Genomic DNA, 21,326 nt, shown 5'->3' with positions numbered 1-21,326 from the left:
CACTCTTGGCATGATATCTGGAGGAACATACACCACCCGTATTTACCAACAAAAGTGCGGTCATTGTGGTACTACTTTGTGAATAGGAAATTTCCAACGAACTCCAGACTACATTCCATTCACCTGGCTGATTCCCCTTTGTGTACCAGTTGCAACCTGATTGATACAGATGAACATCAATTTGTCTGTGGAAATGCGAATAATATATGGTTGTCAATCAGAAAAAAATTAGCAACTATGCAGAGAAAACCGCCGTATTTGATAACGCCAGCGTGCCTTTTATACCCGGAAGAGGAGCTATACCCCACCTGGAAGAAAAATGCCGTCAACTGGTTGAAGGGACACGCGGTATTTTACCTGCTGTCCAGTAAAGAAAGGATCGAAGGAGATTTTTGGACGTACATTTCCGACCAGCATCACAAGCTACTACGCATGAATAATTATTATGATACATACGCCAACTTCCTCAGAAGAACAGTCATGTGAACACCATTTTCGATGATGCGATTCAGAACATGAAGAAACGAGAGACAATTTGATCTTTGAAAAACAAATACGATCAAGTGACGAACATCACTATCTGGTTTAGACTTGGATTTATTTTTATTTTTTTTTTAAATTCCAAGGAACCTTTGTTTTATTACTTTTAAATGTCAATTGAAAAATATGTACTACTGTGGAATGTTATGACTAATAAATCCAGCTGGAAAAAAAAAAGTGGTTAGCGTAAGCAGCTGCGGAACGAGAGGTCCTTGGTTCAAGTCTCCCCTCAAGCGGAAAATTTTTCTTTATTTTAGCAAAGTTATGATTCATCCATACGTTCATTGACGTCTCTGTTCACTGTAATAAGTTTAGTGTCTGTGTTTTGCGGCCGCACCGCAAAACCGTGCGATTAGTAGACGAAAGGACGTGCCTCTCAAATGGGAACCGAAAACTTTTGATCGTAAGGTCATAGGTCAAGCGATTCCTCCACAGGAAAACACGTCTGATATATTCTATACGACACTGGTGACGGCATGTGCGTCACATGACAGGAATATGTTGTCGACCCACCTAACTTGTACACTTGGCGAATGGGTAAAAAGGTTCTTCCACGTTGCCCGATTAGGTTTTCTTGTGGATGTGATAATTACTCCCAAAAAAGTGATGAAAACATAAGAGTTTGTCACTTAAACTGCAACAAATCAATCCAAAAGTCTCACACTCGCACACTTTTCCCTGTGCTCTGTCAAAACATATGTTTTTTACGTTTTCAAATTTTTCCGTGTGTAGAGAGTCAAATCCTGCATATGTCCAAGCAAATCTGAACATGTCCTGGAATTTTGGAGAGCGAAGTTGATTATGTGTGGGGGCCTGAACTTTGATAATTGTCTGAAAATAAAGAATTAAACTTTTTGCTTGAAGGAAGACTTGAACCAAGGACCTTTAGTTCCACAGCTGCTCACGCTAACCATGGCACCGTGGCGCTCCTGTATTCTGTCGGTACTTGATGTTGCCTATCTTGCGCATGGACTACTCAGTTTGTATATTTTGCTTATTTTTTCATAGTTCCACACAACTTCTTCCTGTTTTCTCGATTGGTCTGTGTTCAGTTTTTCAAGGTCTATCCACTGTGGCAACTTATAACTAAATCTGAGGGGGGTGCGATGGGGAGGTTCCCTTGTTAGGACAATCCAGATACCAGATTACAAATTGACTGACCGCATACAAACATTACTTTGACAAAACAACCATTATTTTTTCTGGTTTTAAGTACAACTTACATTATCAGCTGGTACAGCAAGATGAGCTTTACACAAGAACGTCCTCTTAGGTCCGAATCCAAGCAGATAAGATAAGCGAATGACAAAGGAAAGATAGTTCATGCATAGAAGCGCAAGAGTCCATGGAATAACATGTCCATTGTACGAGGGGCGTTCAAAAAGTAAGCTCCGATCGGTCGCGAAATGGAAACGACTATGAAAATCCGATAAAGCTTTGCACAGATGTGTTGGGTAGTGTCTCTAGTATAACCCCAGTTAGCATCACGTCGCTCTTCTCATTTCTGAGCTCGCAGTGAGTGCGTAAAGATGTCTAGAAAATAGTGTCTGCCGCCAAGTACGAGGGCCTGGTGAGAAATTTCGCCTGAAGCTATGCAGTTACATAACTGTCGTGCTGTTTCTTCTTCAAGACAATTCTCAGCCGCATTCTGCAGGGGCAATGAAGATGCTCCTGCATCGTTTTCAAATGGAAATGTGAGATTACCCACAATACAGTCCGCAATTGTCTCCCCCTGAGTTTCATCTCTGGTCACATGAACCGCTGTCTTTGAAGACAACATTTTGACACAGACAACGAGGTGTAGGCCAGCGTGGAGAATTGGCGGAAAGCACTGGCGGCTGCCTTCTATGATGAGGCTATTGAAAAGTTGGTACAACGCTATGACAAAAGTCTAAGTCAGAACGGCGACTACGTAGAGAAGTAGCTGAAAGGTGTAGCTAATTGTTACAAGTAAAACATTTCTGATGTTCACTGTGGTTTCAATTTGGCAATCAATCGGAGCTTACTTTCTGAACAGGCCTCGTAGTTCTATCTCTTCTTCCTTGGTGTAACTAGTCGGTTCTTCATAAAATTTATCGCAATATTTAGTTTACATATTTTCTAAACTCAAGACCACCCAGGAGAAACAGTACAGCGTGGGACATTCCATTTATAAAATTGTTAGAAAATTCAATATTCCGAGATCCACAGTGTCGAGAATGTGCCGAGAAAACCACATTTCAGGCATTACCTCTCACCACAGACAACGCAGTGGCCGATGGCCGTCATTTAACGACGCAGCGGCGTTTACGCAGAGTTGTCAGTGCTAAAAGACAAGCAACACTGCACGCAATAACAGCAGAAGTCAATGTGGGACGTACGAGGAACGTATGCGTTAGGACAGCGCGGCGAAGTCTGGCGTTAATCGGCTGTGGGAGGAGACGACCATCGCGAGTGCATTTGCTGACAGCACGACCACGCCTGCAGGGGCTTTTCTGGGGTCGTGAACATATCGACTGGACACTAGACGAATCGAAAACTGTGGCCTGGTCAGATGAGTGTGCATTTCAGTCGGTAAGAGCTGTACGGTACGAGTGTGGCGCAAACCCCACGAAGGCATGGATCCATTGTCAACAAGGCACTGTCCGAGCTGGTGGTCGCTCCATAATGGTGTGTGCTGCGTACATGTAATGGAGTCGGTCCTCTGGTCCAACTGAACTGATCACTGACTGGGAATGGTTATGTTCGGCTACTTGGAGACCATTTACAACCATTAATGCATTTCACGTACCCAAACAAATATGGAATTTTTATGGCTGACATTGCGCCACGTGACCGGAAAAAATTGTTCGCGACAAGTCTGAAGAACATTCTGGACTATTCGAGCGAATGATTTGGTCACCCAGACCGCCCAACATGAATGCCAGCGAGCATTTATGGGACATAAACGAGAGGTCAGTTCGTGCAATAAATCCTGCACCAGCAACACTTTCGCAATTATGGACGGCTATAGAGGCAACATGGCTCAATATTTCTACATGGGACTTCTAATGACGTGTTGAGTCAATGCCACGCGGAGAAGCACTTCGCCGGGCAAAAGGAGGTCCGACACGATATGGAAGATGTCCCATGTCTTTTGTCACCTCACAGTATATGATAAACAAAATCGTAGTAAAACATGTATGAGAGTCACTCCAAAAAGAAAATGCACACAATTTTTGTAAAAATACAGTTTTCATTCTGCATGTGTGAAAGTTTTACAGTGTGTGGATACATCCTTCCCGCTTGTTTTCAAACTTAGTTCAACCTGACATCTTGGGTTGTCGGGTGTTCTGCCGGATGTGAAGCGTCGTACTTGCACGATATTTCGGTCACGTAGCTCGTAACCTTCATCAGGTGCGACCTGAGACTGCTCCTCGAGTGTACCGGGTCCAGTATTTATGCCTATGGCCTTCCCCCTCCACCAACGGCTGCAGGCGCTTCCTCTGTGGTCCGCGCCCATTCCCTGCGACCTGCTGGAGCGTTGCTGCTCCGTTTTCCGTCCGCTGCGGTTCTAGGTGTTCCCTCTGCGGTCCGCGCCCACCAACCCCGCTCCTGGGGGTTTCATCTACGGTCTGGGGTACCAATTGTTCCCCCTGCGGTCCGCGCCCGCTCACCACGACCTGTTGGAGCGTTGCCGCTCCGTTTTTCGTCCACTGCGGCTCTGGATGTTCCCTCTGCGGTCCGCGCCCACCAGTCCCACTTCTGGGTGTTCCATCTTCGGTCTGGTGCTCCTGGCAGTCCGTCAGGGGCTCGTTTTCCATCTCCATGTCTCTGGTTCTTCTGTTTGTGCAGTGTTGCAGCTGGCCCCGTTGCTCCTTTAACAATTCCAGAGCCGGATCTCAGGCTGATATCCGGCAGAACACCCGACAACCCAAGATGTCATTAGATCGCCGGGAAAGCCTGAAGAGTTAGTTCAACCTGTTCCCATGGGTGGCGCCGTTACAGCATGTCTTCAAGATGGCTGCTACACTTGACGTTCGTCAGAAGCAGCGTGAAGCGCTGTCATAGAATTCCTGTGCTGTGGAAACGAGACAGTGGGAAACATCCGCAAGAGGTTTAAAAAGATGTATGGAGATGCTGCTGTCGATTGCAGTACAGTTAGTCGGTGGGCAAGCAGATTACGTGATGAAAGCGGGCACAGCAATATTGAGGATTGTCCTCGCAGTGGCAGGCCTCGTACTGCACACACTCCAGACAATGTGCAGAGAGTTAACGAATTGGTGACTGCTGACAGATGCATCACAGTGAACGAATTGTCACGGTACGCTGGAATAGGGGATGGAAGTGTTTTCAGAATACTGAAAGTGTTGGCGTTAAAAAAGGTTTGTGCCAGGTGGGTTCCCAGGGTGTTGACAGTGGCTCACAAATAAACAAGAAAAACGGTATGCAGCGAACTTTTGGAACAGTACGAAAATGGTGGAGATGAATTTCTTGGAAGAATTGTGACAGGTGATGAAACATGGTGCCATCATTTTTCACCAGAGACGAAGAGGCAATCAATGGAGTGGCATCATGCAAATTCACCCAAGAAAAAAAAAAATTTAATACCACACCTTCTGCTGCAAAAGTTATGGCTACGGTGTTTTTCAATTCCGAAGGACTCTTGCTTGTGGACATCATGCCAAGTGAAACCACCATAAATTCTGATGCATATGTGACGACACTGAAGAAACTTCAAGCTCGGCTGAGCCGTGTTCGAACGCTTCGGCAAAAGCAGGATGTTTTGATGTTGCACGACAATGCACGGCCACATGTCAGTCAAAAAACCATGGAAGCGTTCACAAAACTCGGATGGACAACACTGAAACACCTGTCTTACAGTCCTGACCTGGCTCCATGGCCGGCCGGAGTGGCCGAGCGGTTCTAGGCGCTACAGTCTGGAACCGCGCGACCGCTACGGTCGAAGGTTCGAATCCTGCCTCGGCCATGGATGAGTGTGATGTCCTCAGGTTAGTTAGGTTTAAGTAGTTCTAACTAAAAGAGTCTCTTCGTTGAACAAGGTTTGAAGATGATGACTCCCTTGTGCACGCTGCCAAACAGTGGCTCCTACAGGTTGGTCCAGAATTTTACCATGTGAGAATACAGGCACTGGTTCCAAGATGGCGTAACAGTTGAGAGGGATGGAAATTATGTGGAGAAATGAAAATATTGTTCCTAAAAGAAGTATATACACACTGTAAAACTTTCAAACAGGTAGAATAAAAGATGGATTTAAAAAAATACTGTGCATTTCTTTTGCAGTGACCCTCGTAAATTAAGATTCTTAACACCTGTATGTATATATCTAAATTCATGGCCAAACTAGAAGTTAAGGATAAATTAAGCTTTTATGGAAATGAGAGGCAGTGAGCCAGTGCTTGGGACGGTTTCCCTCAAGCCGTGTGCAAGGCCAGAGCGGACGCACAACACGAGTGTGTGGCGGAACCTGAGCTGGCACAGGTGTGAGGCACATGGTCGACCGTAAAAAGAGTGCTCTCATTGTGTCAGCATTTTTTAATCTGTGTAACGTGTTGGAAATGACCCTACAGTGCACCAGGCGCTGTAACCAACTACAAAGTGTGTGGATAATACTGTAATGCTGGGCCTCATTGATTTTTTGAGTAATATGATCGATCGGATACTCTCTTTCAAATTCTGAAGGCTATTTACAATTTGTACAGAAATCAGATGGCAGTTGTAAGAGTCAAGGGGTATGAAAGCGAAGCAGTGGTTGGGAAGGGAGTGAGACAGGGTTGTAGCCTATCCCCAATGTTATTCCATCTGTATATTGAGCAAGCAGTGGAGGAAACTAAAAGAAAAATTCGGAGTAGGAATTAAAATCCATGGAGAAGAAATAAAAACTTTGAGGTTCGCCGATGACATTGTAATTCTGTCAGAGACAGCAAAGGACCTGGAAGAGCAGCTGAACGGAATGGGCAGTGTCTTGAAGGGAGGATATAACATGAACATCAACAAAAGCAAAACAAGGATAATGGAATGTAGTCGAATTAAATCGGGTGTTCCTGCTGGAGTTAGATTAGGAAGTGAGGCGCTTAAAGTAGCAAATGAGTTTTGCTATTTGGGGAGCAAAATAACTGATGGTGACCGAAGTAGAGAGGATATAAAATGTAGACTGGCAATGGCAAGGAAAGCGTTTCCGAAAAAGAGAAATTTGTTAACATCGAATATAGATTTAAGTGTCATGAAGTCGTTTCTGAAATATCGTCTGTATATTGAAATGACAATGAAAATGTGTGCCGGAGCAGGTCTCGAAACCGGATTTCTTGCTTTACGCGAACTGTGTCCTTAACAAGTTCGGCTGTCCGCGCACGAATCACGGCCAGACACATACTGCCATTTGTCGTCGTCCATTTGTCAACCTACACTCGTCCGTTACGTATATTCCCGTCCAGGTGGGACATACGTACTTATTGTGAGTGGAGGCCGAATAATGCAGTGTTCCATCGGACTTTTATGCATATCGGAAGGAATATTGCGTCGTACTTCTTAATAACACAGCCACTGCTATTTAATAACTACTATAATTGATGCATGCAAGTCCAAAAGAACATAGAACCGTACTTTTTAACAACACAGGCACTACGTATGTTTTTGGATGGGGTCTGCCTTCAGTAGCAAAACACAATTTTATTTTTTAACCGAAACATGTTTCACTGCAGTTGCAGAATATTCAGTGGGCTCCTATTTTATGGCTGTTAAAGATAAAGAATGTTCTTTACTGTTTGTATATATGTAACTATTAGTTTTTAAATAATAATTACAGATATTTTTAAAAAACACATAAAATTATGAATTCATACCTTTTTGCCACATGGTGTGGTTTTTCTGATGTACTGTGTTTCTCCAGAACCTGTTTTGTTCCACAATGTGTCATCTGCAACCACTTACACCTTAAAGTAGATAAATTGTTTAAGTCAAAATTAAGATTTTGAAAATTGCTATTCGTATGCCCGAAATTAATTAATTCTATGTTTGTGTATGTGTCTATTTACACAATGTTTCACTTACGTTTTCTTTTTCCTCATCTTCATCACTGTCAAACACTATATATTAAGCTGTCGCTGTCACTGTCAGTGTTTCGCTGTTTACCAGCAGTGAAACAAACATGGCGGACAGTGGAACAGTTGAAGGTGTAAAAACAAGATGGCTGACAGAGGAACAGTTGAAGGTGTTCCTGGCAGTTGTTCTGAATCTTTCAGAGGTGTCTGTGCATTTTGTGTGTGTGTGTGTGTGGGTGGGTGTGTGAGAGAGAGAAAGAGAGAGAGAGAGAGAGAGAGAGAGAGAGAGTGAGTGACAGTAGGTTTGAGGGTTTTGTGTGTGTGTGTGTGTGTGTGTGTGTGTGTAGGGTTGAGGGTAGGTTGGGGGTGGGCATAGGAATAACAATTTTCAAATCGTAATTTTGGCTTAAACAATTTATCTACTTTAAGGTGAAAGTGGTAGGACATGACAAACTGTGGATCAAAACAGTCCTTGTAGAAACACAATACATCGGAAAAACCACACCATGTGTTAAAAAGGAATCAATTCATAATTTTATTTGTTTTTTCAAATATCTGTAATTACGATTTAAAAACTAATAGTTGCATGTGTACAAATAGTAAAGAACATTCTTTATCTTTAACAGCCATAAAATAAAAGCTCGCTGAAGATGCTGCAACTGTAGTGAAACATGTTTGGTTTCAAAAGAAAATTGTGTTTCGCTAAAGGCAGACCCCATCCAAAAACATACGTATTGTTAAAGCAAACACGGAAAGAAGAGCTTCAACCCCAATATGATTAACACAGGCACTGATATTTCTATATACTATAACTGATAGGCCACATCTGCCATTAATTAATACAGCGCTACAATCACTACATGGGAGAGGCCTGAAACAGACTGATCTTTACGCAAAAACGTCGTAGAAGACTGAGTCCTTGTAGCATTCTGCTGGCACCAGAACAAGCCAAGGCCGTCGCAGTGCGATCTGGAGCGAAATCTCCTAGGCTGTTGTGGTTCACTGCAGGCCATTCGGCAGCCACACGCAGCAGATACATCGGTGTAAAACATCCAGGCCATTGGCTGAATAGTGCTGCGGCTTCTTTCGGGCAGTACTTCATTACAGATTGACCTCTCTCGATTAATAACGCATTTCTCGATAAGGGGCCACAGTCTAGAACTCAGACTTCGGTATGTGTCGAATACCATATGTTTGACTGAAACGTCTTCAAAAGCCCAGAAGCACATTAGTTTATTCGAACAAAACCCATGGAGGTACGGTATTTCGTGGTCTCCGTAGTTATAAAGCACGACCTCGCTTTGGTTTTAGTAGATACATAAGGAGAAAATACTTTAATAATAAGACTGGGAAATTCGTAATCATGTCCTAGATTTCTCTTGAAAATTGTGTTCTGTATTACAGGAGATTTCTCCCGGAGCAATACGAACTGAAGGGCTGATGGGTGTGATGCAGGAGTTCCCGGAAATTGCCAAAACAATACCCTGTATGGAGCCGGAGGACATCGCAGACGCCGTCGTGTACATGCTGTCACAGCACCCACGCGTTCAGGTTGGTCTTGAAAAGAACGCTTGTAAATCGTCTAACCTCCTCACAATCTTTTGTTTCTGTGTAGCATTTAGCCCAACTTTACCACTCACGCTGTAAAAGTCTACACATTACCAAAACTCCGATGGTTGCACAGAAAGTAATGCACCGCATTTTTTTCTTCAACAGTTCTTTATTAAATATACACACGAAAGAATGGTGTTTCGTCTACACGCCATATTTTTCCACGTAATATCCATCCCGTTCTACGGCCTTCCTCCAGCTCGAAATAAGGGCGTGCATGCCATGTCGGTACCAACCCTTGTCCACATAGCGGACCCAGCACTCCACTGCGTGAATCACCTCCCCATCGTCTTCAAAATGTCTTCCACGAATGGCATCCTTTAATGGCCCTAACAAGTGGAAGTCCCAGGGGGCTAGCACAGGGCTGTCAAGGCTGACAACCGTGGGTGGTCTCCCCGACCGCTGCAAATTGTGGAGCTCCGCCGAACCGCCTTCTCATCACCTCACCCTCCGCACCCAGCGACTAACTGTACTTCTGTCGACAACAGATGCTCCATTGACTCTGCACAATTGTCTGTGAATATTGCCCACAGTTTCTTTCTCTGCAGTGAGAAATTCAATGACGGCACGTTGCTTGTAAAGCACATCACCTACAGACGCCATTTTGAAACTGTCCTGCAGCTACGCTATTTGTGGGAAGTGACGGAAATTTGGCACGCTCTCTCAGGAGACTTCAAATAATACATACGTAACGTTTCGCGTTCGTAGCACTATTTTCGGATGAGAAAAAAAAATGTGGTGCATTAATTTTTGGGCAACCCTAGTATGTATTCACAAACTGTTATCCAACTTACACTCATATGATAACCTTTGAATAAACAGAACTTAATTTGAACTGAATTGTAACTGATCTAAATCCAGCTTGTCTTTGTATTAAAAGCGCAAGGGCAGTAAAACGGTTATCTGGCCCTAATCAAAATTTCCACTTACCTCGCCGGTCCGAGTGGCCGAGCGGTTCTAGGCGCTTCAGTCTGGAACCGCGCGACCGCTGCGGTCGCAGGTTCGAATCCTGCCTCGGGCATGGATGCGTGTGATGTCCTTAGGTTAGTTAGGTTTAAGTAGATCTAAGTTCTAGGGGACCGATGACCTCAGATGTTAAGTCCCATAGTGCTCAGAGCCATTTGAACCATTTTAAACCACTTACCTCGCATCTTGACACAGTTGTTGCAGATTTCACGAAAGCACAACAGCAAGCGGGCAGCGGCTAAGCTGGATTCCTGTTTATAAACACGTATTCAGACTGTCGCATGTGGTAATGCGTAATGACAATCATTGGTGTGGAGAGAAACACTATTCCTATGAAATGATATTCCAAGACAAAGGTTTTAGATTGAAGTACGTATTCAAAAGCCAGAGTAAAACTTCGCATGATCTTCACACATAACATTGGTCTGAACAATATTATGCTTAACAAAGTGAACAATGATTTTAAAAGGATACAACGTTAACAGAGAATTTCTATAAAAATCAAATAGCTTACCCAGTAAATATGTTAATCCATGATTGTGGGAAGAGGGGTGGTCTTTCTCTCAAATCTGAGCAAGTTAACTAGCTGACAGTAGTCATTCCTACCTCCTAAATGCTGCAGTCTTACCTCAAACTTCTTCTCTTCAAAAACTAATAACATTATTGAAAATACATACACACATAAAAAAAGTTTTGCATCACCTCGGTTCCGAGAGTTCCGGAACCTGTACAAAAATCTGGAATAGAGATCAACATAAACATCATTTCCGTCTTTTTTATTGCTCATGAAAATCACACATTGTATGTTGACCCACCATACACCGAGATCTTCAGAGCTGGTGGTCAGGATTGCTGTACACACCGCTACCTCTAATACCCAGTAGCAAGTCCTCTTGCATTGATGCATGCCTGTATTCGTCGTAGCACACTAGTCACGAGTTTCTCAAGGCACTGTTGGTCCAGATTGTCCCACTCCTCAAAGGCAATTAGGCGTAGATCCCTTAGAGTGGTTGGTGGATCACGACGATCATAAACAGCCCTTTTCAATCTATCCCAGACATGTTCGATAGGGTTCATGTCTGGAGAACATGCTGGCCATTCTAGTAGAGCGATGACGTTATCCTGAATGAAGTCATTCACAAGATGTGCACGACGGGGGCGCAAATTGTCGTCCATGAAGACGAATGCTTCGCCAATATGTTGTCGATATGGTTGTACTATTGGTCGGAGGATGGCATTCACGTATCGTACAGCCGTTACGTCACCTTCCTTGACGACCAGCGGCGTACGTCGGCCCCACATAATGCCACCCCAAAACAGCAGGGAACCTGCACGTTGCTGCACTCGCTGGACAGTGTGTCTAAGGCGTTCAGCGTGACCGAATTGCCTTCAAACACATCTCCGACGATTGTCTGAAGGCACATGCGACCCTCATCGGTGAAGAGAACGTGATGCCAATCCTGAGCGGTCCATTCGGCATGTTGCTGGGCACATCTGCACCGCGCTGCATGGTGTCGTGGTTGCAAAGATGGACCTCGCCATGGACGTCGGGAGTGAAGTTGCGCATCATGCAGCCTATTGCGCTCAGTTTGAATCTTAACACGACGTCCTGTGGCTGCACGAAAAGCATTATTCAACATGGTGGCGTTGCTGTCAAGGTTCCTCCGAGCCATAATCTATAGGTAGTGGTCTTCTACTGCAGTAGGAACCCTTGAGCGGTCTGAGCGGGGCATGTCATCGACAGTTCTTGTCTCTCTGTACCTCCTCCATGTCGGAACAACATCGCTTTGGTTCGCTCCGAGACGCCTGGACACTTCCGTTGTTGAGAGCCCTTCCTGGCACAAAGTAACAATGTGGATGCGATCGAATCGCGGTATTGACCGTCTAGGCATGGTTTGAACTACAGACAACACGAGCCGTGTACCTCCTTCCCGGTGAAATGACTGGAACTGATCGGCTGTCGGACCCCCTCCGTCTAATAAGCGCTGCTCGTGCATGGTTGTTTACATCTTTGGACGGGTTTAGTGACATCTCTGAACAGTGAAACGACAGTGTCTGTGATACCGTATCCGCAGTCAACATCTATCTTCAGGGGTTCTAGGAACTGGGGTGATGGAAAACGTTTTTTGATGTGTGTATATTCCTTTCACATTTCACTGTGCACATCATATTCATCCTCGCTGTCCTTTCTCCATCTAGCAGACACAATTAGAAGACCACACAGCACTATCAAAAACGTCCATCACGTACCACACTTCAACTAAGAATGTATCAAACTGCGCAGAGGCAAAGACTGTGCTACGACAGGACCAAAGATTGTTTAACAGTAGCGTAACTTGCTTTCTCTCTAACGTTCGCATCGATGACATACGAAAATCAAAATGACATTACTAGCTTACAGCCACTCTAAGGTCTCTTGTTCGTCTGATCTGGCCATTATCATTGTGGTGTCACTGCCAGACACCACACTTGCTAGGTGGTAGCTGAAATCGGCCGCGGTCCATTAGTAAATGTCGGACCCGCGTGTCGCCACTGTGTGATCGCAGACCGAGCGCCACCACACGGCAGGTCTCGAGAGACGTACGAGAACTCGCCCCAGTTGTACGACGACGTAGCTAGCGACTATACGGACGAAGCCTTTGCTCTCATTTGCCGAGAGACAGAATAGCCTTCAGCTAAGTTAATGGCTACGACTTAGCAAGGCGCCATTAGCCTTAAATAGCTTGTATATAAAGAGTCACTTGTATCGCCACAATCTCCAGATGTCTCTTCAAGAACGATGTATACAAGGATGTATTAAAAGTTAAGTATATTCCAAAGATACGTATTTTCTTTATCACATTCATTAAGTCTCCTGTTTCAGACCTCACTCCATCCTTCGTGAGTTAGCGCGTGCATCTTGGCCGCCTCTTTCAATTAGTGTGCGTAGTGTTGGCAAGTCTGCCGACACTACAATCATGGTCTGGATGACTTGTATTTCTAGTTAGTGTCACGCACAATATATTCATCTCTTGAACTATCCAACGTCTGAGGAAATGACATTGTTTTAAACACTGATTTGTGAAGTTTTATATTATCAGACTATTCTGGAATACAACATGGAAACTGTACATACCGCACTTATCCGCTCTCCAACCACATCATCTTAACGGATGGATTGTACGACGTGGTAAACGCAAAGGAATAACTCGTCGTAATAGTGTATCCGCTTATAGAAACAAACTACTTACGCAAAGCACTGCAGTATTAGTTAGAGACGACTTTAACCTGTAGAATATAGACTGGGTCCTCTATGGATTCACAGCAGTTGTCACGGACGGAGAGTCATGTGAAGTAACTATGAATCTATTTTCCGAAAACTATTTGGAGCAGCTAATTCGACAACCCAAGTGCAACAGAAATACCGGGTGATCAAAAAGTCAGTATAAATGTAAAAACTGAATAAATCACGGAATAATGTAGATAGAGAGGTACAAATTGACACACACACTTGGAATGACATGGGGTTTTTATTAGAACCAAAAAAATACAAACGTTCAAAAAATGTCCGACAGATGGCGCTTCATCTTTATCAGAATAGCAATAATTAGCATAACAAAGTAAGACAAAGCAAAGATGATGTTCTTTACAGGAAATTCTCAATATGTCCACCATCATTCCTCAACAATAGCGGTAGTCGAGGAATAATGTTGTGAACAGCACTGTAAAGCATGTCCGGAGTTATGGTGAGGCATTGGCGTCGGATGTTGTCTTTCAGCATCCCTAGAGATGTCGGTCGATCACGATACACTTGCGACTTCAGGTAACCCCAAAGCCAATAATCGCACGGACTGAGGTCTGGGGACCTGGGAGGCCAATAATGACGAAAGTGGCGGCTGAGCACACGATCATCACCAAACGACGCGCGCAAGAGATCTTTCACGCGTCTAGCAATATGGGGTGTTTTTCTTTTTGTTCTAATAAAACCCCATGTCATTCCAAGCATGTGTGTCAATTTTTACCTCTCTATCTATATAATTCCGTGGTTTATTAAGTTTTCAAATTTATACTGACTTTTTGATCACCCGGTACTTTAACCTTTTAGCTACGAACACACCTAAACTTATCGACGGTGTCAGTATAGAGACGTGATACCATCAATAAAGCTAGAAGGGTTTTTACGGTGGAAGGAGTAGGTAATTACTTGTTAGTATCCATCTTACACAATGAATGGACATTGTTTAGCACCAATGTGATGGGCGTTGAGGAATTATGGGCAAAGCTTAAACAGGCTGTAAATTGCACTCTGGAGAAGTATGTCCCGAGTAAGTGGATTAAGGACGGAAAAGATCCATCCTGATTTAATAACAAAATGCGGAATCAGGAAGCAGCGATTGTTGCGCTATGGGTTCAAAAAATGACGCGGGAATGTCGCCAGGCAAAGTTTGGTAGAAATTCGTGTGTCTACAAAAAGATCTATGCATGTAGCTTTCAACAGCTTCCGCCGTCATACCTCAGCGAAACGTTTTGCCGAGAATCCGAGAAAACTGTGGTCTTACGTGTAGTCAGTAAGTGGGTCGAAGGCTTCCCTCCAGTCACTCGTCGACCAATCTGCTATGACAATCGCAGACAGCAAATGAAAAGCTAAAGTTTTAGACATTGCGTTTAAGAAATCACTCGCGCAGGAGTAGCGAACAAGCGTATTATTGTTTTACCGTCGCACAGATTTATGTGTGGAGAACACAGACATAGGCCTCACTGGCGTTATGAAGCGATTGAAAGAGTTGAAAACAAATAGGTCACCAGGTCCGTGTGGAATCCCAATTCATTTTTACTGGGAGGTACTGTACGGCATTGGCTCCTTACTTAGCTTGCATTTATGGAGAATCTTTCACCGAACGCAAAATGTCAAGCGACTGGTAAAAAACGCAGGTGACTCACTATATAAAAGAGTAAAAGGACGGACCCGCAAAATTTCAGGACAATATCTTTAACGTAGATTTGCTACAGAATTCAAGGAAATGGTGCAATAATCAGATAAGTCATGGGTACATAGTTTAGAGTACAACACAAGAAACTGTCCAGAAACTGGAAAACTTGATTAATCGGTCTTGTCTTTTCCTAACCTTTATGTAGGGCACCAACACAATGTGATAGCTTACTACATAGCCAAAGAATGATTTATTGTGATATTTATTGAATTTCAAAAAAATAGATTTCTCTCGCTCTTGGTCGAAACGACTTTGTTTTTGAATATGGTGTCAAAAAATACGCAAGTAAGTAAACAAACAACAACTGTTAGCACTTTGCAGGTTACTGAGTATGATGAGAATTACAGAAGGAAATCGATACCCTAATAAAAGTCATACGTGTGGAAGGTTAGTAATAAGCCCACTGTGCTTCTTCTTCAGTAACAGACCACTTCATTATAAAGTTCCACGTACGAGGCAGGCACATATTTCTTGGCAAGTTTCGTGACATCTTTAAAGTTCTCAGATTTAACTGGCAGAGGCACTTAACAAATTTTTTCCAAATCAATGCAATTGAGGCTTTCTGAACCATGAAATGTCGTGCGGCGAATTTCCCTGAAGGAATTATTCCGTTTGGTGTCGTCCCACATGATGCAACGACCAGCTGAAGTTGAAGAAATGTCTTCGGCGTGTTCGTCGTCACAAGAATGCAAGCGAACTGCTCCTTTTCCATGACAAAGCAAAGCCTCACACATGTCTACGCACTCGAGAGGAGCTCACAAAGCTTCATTGGACTGTTCCCTTCCTCAGCAATCTTAAAAAATGGTTGAAATGGCTCTGAGCACTATGGAACTTAACATCTGAGGTCATCAGTCCCCCTAGACTTAGAACTACTTAAACCTAACTAACCTAAGGACATCACACACGTCCATGCCCGAGGCAGTATTCGAACCTGCGACCGCAGCGCAGCGCGGTTCCGGACTGAAGCGCCTAGAAGCGCTCGGCCACAGCGGCCGGCTCATCAGTCTTACAGCCCGAATCTCGCACCTCCCCACTTCCATCTGTTTGGCGCAGTGGCGAAGCTGCTGACACCGAATAGAACATTCGGGTGAATCACCATAGACTGATTCTTCGAAGACTCACCTGAGCATAACTATCAGGTAGCTAGTCCAAATATTGTGGAGTGTGATAAACGACAAGCAGCTGCAATTCTTTAAACAGTCAGTGACTTTACAGCCGAATACCAGGCGAGCTGCTACTGGGCAGAGGGAGACCCAGCTGAAAATGTTTTGATTTGCAGTTTCAGCATTTGCCTTATAACTAAAGCAAACATTGGTCTGAACTGGGGAATGGGAACTATTTCTAATTTAATTCTGGGACGATACGTCCAGGACAAAAACTTTTAAAAACCCAACATATGGGAAAGTGTTGCTGTTCAGACTATTTTATCAAAACTATCGGGACAGAGAATGAAACAACAAGTTTACTGTTATCAGTCACTGTTTATTACCTCACTGACGCGTTTCAAAGGTTTAAACCTCCATCATCAGGTGGTTTCCCATTTATTAGTCTGACATATTTGTGTGTTATGTTACGGTTTTTGGAGGAACTTGTGGTACTGTCTAGTGGAGGAACAAAACACTATTTCAGAACATGATTTAAGGGTTTTTTAATAAAAAACTAAACCTGTATCAAACGGTAAAAATAAAATGAGTAACATAGAACACCTCCAGTGGCCACAGGTTCCTTTCACTGTCGTAACATATCCCATGTATACTTTCATATTTTGGAAAACAAAGATGGCGTCTCGAAACTATTTGGCGCAAGGATCATATAGCAAAAGAGAAATATTATCACAAAGTACAAAGAATACACAGGGTGTTTCACTAAATGTGTTCGCCTCTGTAAGTTACGAAGCAGTGCGTGGCTGATGAGGAGGTTATTGATGCAGCAAGACGTTGGTTCCGATGTCGGCCAGTAGGGAGGTACCATGTGGGTATACAAGTCCCCTCAGTAAGGTGGCATAAGAACGTCGCTTTGAACGAAGATTATGATAAAAAATAGCTTTATGTAGCCAAAAGAGCGGGGGAATAGTACGGTGTATTGATATCTTGAATAAAACCATCCTGCTTGCAGAAAAAAGTGTAGCATTACTTACTGAAATCCCCTCGTACCTCTCGGTGATTCGTGTATTATGAAGCACAACGTTTCTGAATTTACCTCTAGATTTTTTTCATGAGTAAAGAAAAGTCTTTCAAATTAGGAGTGAATATGAGCCAGTCTGAATTCTAATGTCACTGAATTCTGAATGAATGTCGCCACGAACGAACCTAGACGTCACGCTACGCGAGAGATGTTCGTCACCGCAACGAAGATAGTGCATTCGTGTTCGTTGGCTTCGCCAACTCACTAATAACCATCTTTTAACCTAACCTAAACTTCGTTGTACAGAGATGGTTCAAATGGCTCTGAGCACTATGGGACTTAACTTCTGAGGTCAGCTGTCCCCTAGAACTACTTCAACTTAACTAACCTAAGGACATCACACACATCCATGCCCGAGGCAGGATTCGAACTTGCGACCGTAGCGGTCGCGCGGTTCCAGACTGAAGGGCCTAGAACCGCTCGGCCTCCCCGGCCGGCACAGTACAGAGAGGTCTGCCGTCACAATCAATACATCGAAGGCAGGAGGAGAGAATGGGCTCTGTCACACCATACATTAAGTAATTTACATTAGATGGCAAAGAATTTCTGCTGTTCATTCGTTGTTCTGCAGGATATTGACGGAAACCTTAGATTTGATATTCTTTTCTTTGTTGCAGGTGTATGACATCATCATGTACCCAACGGGCAGGCCGGTCTAAAACCAAATGCAGCAGCCTATTGTACTGAAGCGTGTCTCATCCAGCCAAATTTGGTTATTACAATTTGAACATCAATGTTTCCATTTCGACCATTTTTCCTTAATTACTAAAAATAAATGTTTCCTGGACAAACGCTGTAGTGTTACGTACTATGCAAGATGGTACACATGAATTTACAACAAATAATATTTCTTTTTATTTTAATAACTTGACAGTTATTTCCAGATCAGCTGTTTTGCATAAGCTGTTGTTTTTGTTACAAAAACGTATTTTTTGATGACTTTATAGACCATGTTGAAACTAAAACAGTTGAGTTACTATGAAAGTTGAAAGATTTTACTGCATAATCCTCCAGTCTTATAAAACTTGATCACTGTAATAATATGACCTGAGCATCGTTGGGTATTTTTTGCTTTTATCCCGTTGACGCATCTGCAACTAACTCCCACCACTCATGTACTAAAACTATGTAAAGTGTTGTACTGAGACAGTCCGTTAAAACAGTAATTTAATTTTCAAAACAAACATACAAGTCGGAATTTGTGTTAGGCTGCTTAATAGACAGGGCTGTTTATTCAGTGAACTACGCTCATAAACTCAGTTTAAGAGTATGTTATCAGTTGTACAGCATTTTTTTGTTCCAAGTGGGTCTGCAGCGACTATGCCAAATACATGTACACTTAATGGATTATATATGGACACTTAAAGTACGTTATTAATATGAAAAGTTCTGACTGAGCAGCGCCTTGTGTAAACACCACCTTGTTTCGGCGTGTCACTTGGAAATGATCTGCGATTCCAGCTTAGGTGTGTATAAGATCGGTAGAGGAGAACTTGCGGAAACGTGATAAAGGGAGATCAAAAGATTCCCGTTTGAGGGCGTCGCGACATCGTATATGCAGCGTAGCGCGACTCCAATGCGTGCGTATAAGCTCCCATACGTAGGCAAGGGATTAGTTTGGCAATTGTGTCTTTCTGACGTGCTGTGGGGCGGCGGATAGGAATATATGTTGCTGTTATATAAAATTTGTTTGAATGTTGAAACACTGCATTTCCCTGCCGATTAACCATATGTGCGGCGGCGGGTGAAATTATTGGTCTTAAAAATGTTCCTATTATTTTTGCTGTTGTTTGCCGTTCTCAACACTGGCTCTCTAACTACAATATTGGCTACCAGAAAGTGATTAGCAAAACGTGAAGCCTGTAATTAGAATTCCTAGTGCCCACTTCATCTGAGAATACACTTATAGCTGCAGCTTATAGCTCTGAGGAGTTAGGAGATTGCCGGGATTCATAATCAAAAACGATTTTCTAAAATAGTTGAGTATATTCTGAAAGTCACAGATGAAAAACAAAAGTATCCATACAACCTAACTAACAGAGCAGTTCAGAGTCTAATGCGCTGATGCAACTATAAATGTCCGAATTAAATGTTAAAATGAATGCTCGCCATAATTTGATGATTAGTTTCATCAAACGCCACACTAAATAATTGGTAGAATGTCTGTCCCGCGGCGGCACGTGAAAATACGACAATACGCAAACTGAAGATCGATAATTAAAGTCATCCCAGAATTAACACTTCACTCAAAAATGATTTCATGGTTACGCATATCCCGAGTAACTTAATACGGCATCCGAGGCTGTTTGTAGCAATGATACCGACGCGACGCGACTCCCGACACACATGACGTGCTATTCAGCGTCTGGAGAGAACTGGGGCCTTGCCTTCCTCGCGCAGCGTTCTTATATATAAAGCCGCGGTGCGGACGGCTAAGGGAACGCCTGATCAAATCGGCTCTCCCGACTAGCCGCTGGGCTAGTAATGCACCACTTTAAGTTACCTAATAAATCATAGCTTCTCTTGCTGATGGCTGATGAAGCTCTTAATTTAAATGTGCATTCAGCACACAGGTAAGTATTGATAATAAAATTTTGACATGGCCAAGTTAAATATTTTGGGCGAGAGAATTAATTTAATTACACTGCACGCAGTAGACGAGCTCTGAACTGGTCCTTTGGAGATACGCTATCGCTATAGTTTTATAGGTATTCAAATGAAACTTCTCACATCATTATGGTGATAGCGGATCTCCATTCTACTTAAATATAAACATCCTAGCCTTATTTATTAGCCTACTTAATCTATCTTGCTTCCTTAAGTTTTAAGACGAAAACCAGAAAATCATGAATTTCCACTAAAATTTTAATTTGTGAAATCCAAAGTACTGTTTTTATTAAATTATTATGAAAGATGAATCTAAATATAAATTTTGAAGTCTCTAGCTCTTTTCTGTTGCGCCAATGATTTTTACAGAAAAACGTCCAAATTTCGAAAATGGCTAAAGTTATCGAACTGATATGCAACACATATTAATTTAGTATTACTCCTGACATGCTAGAAACATTTTAGGTTATTTATTTGATTTTTAAAGTATTGCGCAACATTTATGATGTCAGAGCTAGTTACAACCGACTGGGCTGGCACACAATGGAAAGGCTGATGTGAATTTACTACGGCATGAGTAGGCTGCTTCCCTACATCACCCTCTACTTAATTTTTTTGTTTTTGAATGTTAATGAACGAAAAAAAAATTTAATTACAAAAAGGGAAGCAAGAGTACAGCTTAACTTCCTATAAAAATTTAAATTGAAATATAAACATGTAGAAACATTAAAAGAAAACTGATTACCTACATTAATTATTTTAATTGTGGGCATGTTCACTGCCTCTTAAAGAATATTATTGCTCAAAATTTAAGCAAAATCAATGAAACACTTTGGCATACATATTGCCTTAGACAAACAAACACATAAAATATATAAAATTATTGAAATCTCAAATCCATTAAATACATTTTTACATACACAAACTCAAAAAAAGTAAAAGTTGTTCAAGATACATAAACAGATGATTATATCTTAGCAGTCTTTTCTAAACCTGAAAGAAAATTTCACAAATAATTTTTACACACGTGGTTGTAGCCCCTTTGGCTGGCGTCCTACACTTCCATTTTTTACACACGTGGTTGTAGCCCCTTTGGCTGGCGTCCTACACTTCCATTCACAAGGGTAGAGGAGGGGAACTTGCTATGGTGTGCGTCCTTCACGTTCACTCTAAATTACATGCGGAAAGGGGAGGGGTCACTGTGAGTTGTGTCCAAGTCACTCCACGCTTTCACGCAGCTACCAGGCTGCCATTATCTGGTTTGTCCTGTACAACAAACAAAAAGAGTGCCTCAGACTCTGTTCACTTAACATATAAGGGTGGGTCACAATGAAATGAGGATATATACATTTTATCCTTTAATATGTTGCTGGAACAAAGTTAACAGAACTTTTTCAATTTTACTCTCACTGTTACTTGACTGTCATAA

The 21,326-nt window shown here is 42.7% G+C and overlaps 1 protein-coding gene across 1 annotated transcript in view; it reads left to right on the top strand.

Annotated features, from left to right (window-relative positions):
- LOC126237460 (dehydrogenase/reductase SDR family member 11-like) overlaps positions 1-18,081 on the top strand; it is a 74,006-nt gene extending 55,925 nt beyond the window's left edge. Inside the window, exons 5-6 of the mRNA XM_049947598.1 lie at positions 8,964-9,110; positions 17,908-18,081. Of these exons, the coding sequence (XP_049803555.1) occupies positions 8,964-9,110; positions 17,908-17,949 (189 nt within the window). The 3' untranslated portion in view covers positions 17,950-18,081. The remainder of the gene's footprint in view (positions 1-8,963; positions 9,111-17,907) is intronic.
- The last annotated feature ends 3,245 nt before the right edge of the window (positions 18,082-21,326 follow it).

The sequence above is a fragment of the Schistocerca nitens genome, chromosome 2, assembly GCF_023898315.1.
Source record: "Schistocerca nitens isolate TAMUIC-IGC-003100 chromosome 2, iqSchNite1.1, whole genome shotgun sequence".
Classification (NCBI taxonomy): domain Eukaryota; kingdom Metazoa; phylum Arthropoda; class Insecta; order Orthoptera; family Acrididae; genus Schistocerca; species Schistocerca nitens.
This window is presented reverse-complemented; position numbering and strand designations above follow the sequence as displayed.